A 7,332-nucleotide genomic window follows, 5' to 3' on the forward strand; every position below is an offset into this window, starting at 1 on the left:
AATTGAAAGAGAAAATTTGGTAAGTAACACATTTTTTAGCTATAAAGAAAATACACTGACACTGATTTATAAGTCCTACTTACAGGGAACCCAGATATAAAAGTAGATAAAGGTATGTCTGGTGTGAAATACATGATGAGACATATATGTTTTCTTATGCAGTAAACTTTTTTAAGAGCACTTTAAAAATATATAGAAAACTTTTTTTTTTTTTTGACAGGATCTGTTAAGTCACCATAGTAGAACAGAAATTGGAATCCAGGAATCAGATACATACATTTTCTATGAAGTATTCAGTCTCTCGCTAAATTGGTGATCTAATACAATGGTTTGTTGCTTGAATACATGAATGATATTGGTTGTTAGCAATCATATATTTATACTTTGATGTTCTAGGGAATATATATGAGGACTGTTAAAACCTTCACATAAGTTATTATTCATAGCATATCATTTTCTCTTCATTGCCCCATGTAGAAATTCTACCTATTAGACAGTAACTCTTCATTACCCCTGAGAAGCAGGGGAATGGTAACCTCTATTTTCTATTTTTATGAATTTTTTTGTTTGGCTTGTTTCACTTAGTATGATGTACTCAGGATTCATCCATGTTGTAACCTGTATCAGAGCTTCTTTTTTCTGGCTGAATAATAGTCCACTGTATTTTATTTTTTGATTATCCACTCATGTATTGATTGACACTTGAGTTGGTTCTACCTTTTGGCTATAGTGAAGAATGCTACAGGAGATGCTGACAACAAGCACCTGTTCATGTCCCTGCTTTCAGTTCCATTGATATATAGCTAAGAGCGGAACTGCTGGGTTACATGGTTATTCTTTATTTACTCATTTAGTTAGTTATTTAGTGATGTATTGAGGAACCTGGGTTTACTTTTGAAAAGTGAAAACCATTAATGTCTGTGGTAATTTTGTATGTGAATATGATGAAAATGATTAGTTTACAAATTATTAGTTTTACTGTCCCCCACACCAGTTGTACTTTTTAGTTTTATTAACAAACTGTAGGAAATTGCCTTATTACTCTTTTAATTTTATGTATTTAGTAATTTGTATATCTGAACAATACTTATTTCCATCAATAGCAGGATCTTTGCTATACTTGAGAAAAATAAAAACAAAATGTGAGCCACATGTGTAATTTAAAATTTCCCAGTAGTCACATTTAAAAGGTCCAGAATTTGAAAGATATAATCATTCTGCTAAAATAGCTTATTTGATTGACTATATATGCTATAACATGTAATCAATATAAAAATTAATGATGGGATATTTTGTTTATTTTTTGATACTAAATCTTTGAGATTTGTTGTATGTTTTACAGTTAAAGCACATCTCAGTTTGGACTCAGCCACATTTCAAATGCTTTGTAGTCAGCTATTCTAGTGGTATGGGACAGTGCAGCTCTAAATCAAAAATTCATATGGGAGAATTGAAGGACTTAAAGCTTCACAGGAAAATAAACATGTTATTATAAAATATCATCATAGTATTCTGAGGAAAGCTAATTTTTCAATTTTATGTTTGAGTCTTCTTTTTCTTTGTAAGATTTATTTATGTATGTATACAGAACTGAGGTACAGGTTAGAGATGCAGGGGGTTGAGAGGATTCACCAGAGACAGAGTGGGGAGCAGAACAGACAGAGAGATGAAGTACACTGATGAGGGGAGTAGTGGGAGGCCAGGAAAGTTCTGCTGTGCCATGTGGGTCACCTCCTTGGCCAGGGATCCAACTCAGCGTCAGTGGCTATGGTAACTTCATAGTGCTGTGTTTTAACTAACCCTTGCACCACAAGGGAGGGCCCTGATTATTCATTCTTTAAACCAAAATAAAGCAAGTCCTGTACCTTTTAAAAATCTTTCTTGGCTTTTCCTTCATATGCTTCAATGAAAATAGCTGTTTCTTTTTCCTGTTAAAAAATTCAGTTGTCAAAAAAAAATTGTTCTCATAGAACTTGGATTTAAGATTACATTTACTTTAAAAAGTTTACATATTTCTATCTAGAAATAAAGGTTTATTCAAACCTCTTTATACTCTGCCTTAGTTAGGTATTATAGTTTTTTTTTCCAAAATTACATATTTTCATACTGTTGTACATGCAATTTCTGCATACATTTTCCTAATGCTTTTATAAACTACTGATTTTCAGTATATTTATCCTAAAGTAAGCCACCCACTGAGTTATATAAAGGGGATTAAAATGGTAAGATTTACATTATGTATTTTTTGTTACAGTAAAAGAAGAAGTTGAGAGAAAAAGAAAAGTGATTGTACAAAGAAAACTTGTGACTGAGCTCATGAGGCTGATTTTTTTAATCTGACTTTTAGAGCAGAACAACACCCTTTTTTCAAATAATAATAGCTTGCTACAGAGAAAGTTTAAATCAGTAAAGGAAATAATAGAACTAAACTAGTGATCAATTCACCAATCCATTTAGTCTACTAAAATAATTCCATATTAAGTGATGCCTGTGAAAAAGGAAACTCACCTCTGATTTGTGAAGGAAAAATTACAAATAAAATTAGGAAGAGTACACCTTAGATTCTGTTTAAATACATTAGTATTAAAGAAAAACCATGCTGTGAGTATGATGTTGCCTTAGCTAATTGATTTCTATATCTTTAAAAAGCTTATATTCTGTAGTTGGTTTTCAAACTTCTTAAGAGCAAAAATTTTTGTTCCAAACTAAATTTCATGCGGAACCTTCAGTGTCTAAAACAGATGATTCAGGAAGAATCGCTGGGCTGGTAGAAACCAGGAGCAGGAGACCTGAAACCTGCCCAGTCGGACTCTTGCATGGTTCTAGTAGCCCGTGAGGCGTTCCTGAGAAGATGCGCATTAAACACCATGCTTGTAATAGCACAGTCCCGCAGTAGCATGGACAATGTGTGATCAATTGTAGGGTTGACAACTGGACTTTGAGAATCATTACTCCCATTATGTCATTTCTGTGAGAAAATAAGCTTTAATATATTTCAACTTATGTCTCCTTCCTGATTGTAATCTGACATAAATGAGAGATGTGCTTATAATCAGTTGTTAAAATCATAAGGGTTTGGTTGGATTCGGGGATATGACAACCCTCAGATTTTCCTTAAAGTATATTCTTTGAAATACTTTTTCATGAGATTTGTCAACAGTGATTTAAAGTCTTCTGCTTTTTTCATGAATTTCAGGTTCTAGAAACAATTTGCTTTTTAAAAACTGTTGCTATTTATCTAATACTGACTTTCAAATTGATTGTCTTTAAATGAAGGCTTTATTGAAAAGGCTTGAAGCTGTAAAACCAACAGTTGGAATGAAACGATCAGAACAACTGATGGATTATCACCGCAATATGGGTTATCTCAACTCATTGCCGACCTCCAGACGCGTGAGGTCGACTCTTGGCCAGTATAGCCCATTAAGTAAGCATATTCAAAGTCATCTTGTACTTGTCTGTAACTTTTAAAATATATAACTTACATACAAACTTCTGATATTGTTTAACACTTCAGGAATGTCTTCTATTTTCACTGGCATGGTTTGTTTTGTGTTCACTTAGTTTTAGGTTTCATAGCATGTAATGGGAGCCACTGCAGTCAGAATTCTATCCCTAGTCAGAAAGCTGACCCACATGGCACAGCAGACCTCCTCTGTCTCTCCTGCTGCTCCCCTCAGCAGTGTGTTTCAGTAGCCCCACCTATTCTGCTCCCCACTCTGTCTTCAGTGAATCCTCTCACCTGCTCCCTAACCCCATACCTCTGTCCTATACCCCAGCTCTTCTTAAAAAACAAGAAAGAAAGAAGACACTCACACAATAGGAAAGAAAAGTTTTGTCTGGACTTAGAATTAGGAAATTTACTGGATGATGTGTTTGGATTAAATAATTGAAATTTCTTATTTTCAATTTCTAGGAGGAGCTTCCAGGACGTCCAGTGCTACCAGCGGTCTCAGTTGTAAGAGTGAACGGTTGGCCTTTGATGCACCCAATGGCCTGTTGCTAAGACCGAAGCCACCTAATGTCCGTACGGCTTGGTTATAAAGACTTTTTACTACAAAAATTGTTTACCCAACTCTTACTGAAGTAATATACTCTTGTATATTACTATAATTCTCTGTGTAACCATCTGTGATACTATTTTAAGCAATTCAAAGTATGCAACAATGAGTTTTAATTTATTGTGATTCAATGCAAAAAAAAGTCTTTAAATGACAATGTAAAATCAGTGTTTCCTGTGAGGATATGTGCTTATGTGCAATGTTTATGTACTTAATTGGAGAACTGGTAGTATGCATGTTTATTTTCGCAACATAAATTATTCATTCAGCTGTTGTGTTGACAAAACCGTGTGACAGTATCACTGCACATTGACCCAAGACATGGACTATGTGGTTTCCATTATATATATTTCTTTTCATTTCTTTTATACTTTAAACCACAAGCGTAACTCCTAGATGTGACTGCTTTGTTTTCTATTTGCTTCAGAAGTTAGGTAGTGTGACTCATAACTTGATGGTGAGATAGTTACACTTTCTTATTATGAAATGAATCTTGGAATTTGTTTTCATTGGTGGAGCTGATTGATATTTGAAGAGCAGATTGAGAGAAGTTGGTCCTGGGGCAGTCCTTGTTAATCACTTGAGGCCTCTACTATCTCTGTAGAAGTGTGCCGAGTAAGAACTTAAAATTTTCATCAATCATTCCAAACCATTTTATTCTCTGAGGCTTAGAAAGTTCAATGAGATACTCATTTTCTGTGTTTTTATAAATTCAAGTAAAACACTACTATTGATCTTGAGAAAAGAGGTGGGCATTAGAGTTAGAATCTACTGTGTTGTGACTAGTTTGCCCAAGGAGACCACATGATTATAAGCAAAAACAAGTTATTTGTTTAATCAGAAAAATTATGCCACCTGTTAGAAGAACCAAGAAGGCAGATGTTGAGTGTTTTAAGTAAAAGTAAACACATCAGTGTTTTAAGTAAAGCTGTTGGCAAGTTGTTTTATGGAGTATTTACTGTATTAGGTGAGATGATAATTATACTTAACAATTCCAGTTAATGTTTTCAAGGGCTGAAAAAGAAAACAAATATATGAATGATAAAGGAAAGAAATCTATACATTCGTTGAAACTTCTGCTTTAAATGTCACCTAATTGTCCTGTTTTATTTTGGGCTTTGGGTTAAATCCTAGACCTATCTGTTATTCCACCAGTTCCAGTTTTAAAGGTCTAGTGCAATTGGTAATAGCAAATGTGATGTTATAGTTAACTTTTGAACACAGAGTATTTTTCTGGACCATTTTTATATTTTTTAAACAGCAGTGTGTCTCAGTCATGGTTGTTCTGCTATTGTTCATTATTGGTCTTTTCAGTGCAACCTTGACTGTGTTGGTAAGTTTCCCTATCAAATGCCAAATCTTTCCTTTTTTAATAAGAGTTTTTGATTTGTAGCCCCAGTAGGGAGTCTGCTTTCTGTGTGGCCACAGGCTCTGTAGCCTAAGTGCTGCACTGACTTTTCTCAGCACCTTTGGCAGTGAGCCTAAGCTTCATTTTCCTAAACATCATTTCAAAATTTCTTGGTCTTAGTTTATAATGGTAGATTTGTTTAGGATAGAATGTCAAGCATGGGAGCAGCCACCCTTAAAAGAATTCAGATAAATACAGCTTGTGAGATTTTTTGCTTGCTTTAGGCTGTTGTGTTCATTTGATGTTATTTAATGCTCTCTTCTAATGAACAAGTGTTTGCGTCATTTAGTGCTCGGCTTTATGGGTAAACTTAAGTATACTAAATGAAGTTCGTTGTTGTTTTAGCTTACTGCAACTTTTAATTTTATATCACAGTTATTTTTAAGGAGAAAGAACATTGAATTGCAAAGTTGGCATCTGGACATGTGCCCAGTAGTGAGCTGGCCAATTTTAAAAATTGCTGCTGTCAGAAAATATGTATGAAACCTTTTATGTTCACTATGGCATTAGGCTCTCAGAGGACATGTTATATGGACTCTGCTGCTGCATGTCAAGATACAATATATAATTCTGTAGATAAAGCTACATTTAGGTACTGACTTAGTGCTTTTAGTTTTTGCTACTTTGAAAAGAGAAATTTAAGTATTAACTGATTACAGGGTTTCAACTAAGTCAGGAAGAACAACAGTCTTTGCAGGCAGGCTTACAATTCCCTTGTCATGACTTATAGATGATAAACATAATTGGAAGAGACAAGAGTTGAAAAGTGTGATATTCTCTGCCCTAAGCAAGGTACTTTGAAGTTGTTATGGTTTAAGGACATTTTCGAGAAAGAATCGTAAGTTTACTATTTTCACTTGCAAAAACATAAAGTGAAGGATGATGTAGCATTTTATATTTGGTTCACTTGTACCCACTACATATACTTTGAAGATGTATATCACAGCTAGAAATTATATTCTGAGTCTAAAATTACTAGTCAAGGTTCTTTTTACATCTTTGTCAAAAGTTACTGTCTCATTTTTAATAAGATCATCGATGAAAGATTATAGATTTTTCAAATTATTTTCTAAGGGGTAGCTTTATCTCATGCTTTCCCTACTTTCGTTTTCTAGTAGCCACAACAAAATGCTTTCATGACATCTTTGTCAAAGATTTTTTTCTGGTTTGCTTATAAGTGTAGTGTAATGACTTGTTTTCGACTCATTAACCCAAACATTCAAAATGGATATATAGACAGCTTTAAAAAGAGGTCATTGTGATGAATAATTTTGTGCTTCTCTTCAAATTTTATACTGCACATGATAAGTATTGTGACCAATGTAAAGTTGGAGACACAAGTTTATTTCTTTATTTTTCTAGTTAAATTCATAAAATGTTAAAATCTTAAATGCCAAAGCCTTAACCTGTAAATGTGTATCATCCTCCAAAGTGTATTTAATGCTAATGGCTACTTTATTTCTATGAATAAAGATTAGTTTCAAACAAAAATCAATATAATTTTAATTCCCCAATTCATTGGAATGTATTTAGGTATAAAGAACTGCTTGGCATAGTAAAGAAATAAAAGAATTAAAGTTAACTGAATTGTGTTCTTATGTCTGGGTCTCAAGTACATTGCCTTGTTCCTATTTAAAAAGACAACAATTTTTGCACCTTACAAAACTAAGAATGAAGTTGGAAGGGGGAGGTATTACTTATTTATATCTTTGAGTGTATAACATTTATGGGATTTTAGGGGTTTACATCTGAGAGGAGCTTCCATGTAAAAAAAAATACACCTAAGTTTTTTTAAAATTGCATTCTCGATCATCTCTTTAAACCACATCTAATTTGTTCCATAAAATTATTATGTTACTACCG

General features: G+C 33.6%; 1 protein-coding gene across 2 annotated transcripts in view; it reads left to right on the forward strand.

The window, feature by feature from the left end:
* Positions 1-7,086, forward strand: part of CFAP97 (cilia and flagella associated protein 97) — a 23,244-nt gene extending 16,158 nt beyond the window's left edge. Inside the window, exons 4-5 of one of the 2 annotated variants that reach the window (XM_012725014.1) lie at positions 3,277-3,427; positions 3,917-7,085. In XM_012725014.1, coding sequence (XP_012580468.1) covers positions 3,277-3,427; positions 3,917-4,044 — 279 coding nt within the window. In that variant the 3' untranslated portion in view covers positions 4,045-7,085. Of the gene's footprint in view, positions 1-3,276; positions 3,428-3,916 lie in introns of both variants that reach the window. The other variant, XM_012725015.1, reaches the window with a different exon arrangement.
* Positions 7,087-7,332: the final 246 nt, after the last annotated feature.

This window comes from Condylura cristata, unplaced genomic scaffold (genome assembly GCF_000260355.1).
Source record: "Condylura cristata isolate star-nosed mole 26May11 unplaced genomic scaffold, ConCri1.0 scaffold00014, whole genome shotgun sequence".
NCBI lineage: Eukaryota > Metazoa > Chordata > Mammalia > Eulipotyphla > Talpidae > Condylura > Condylura cristata.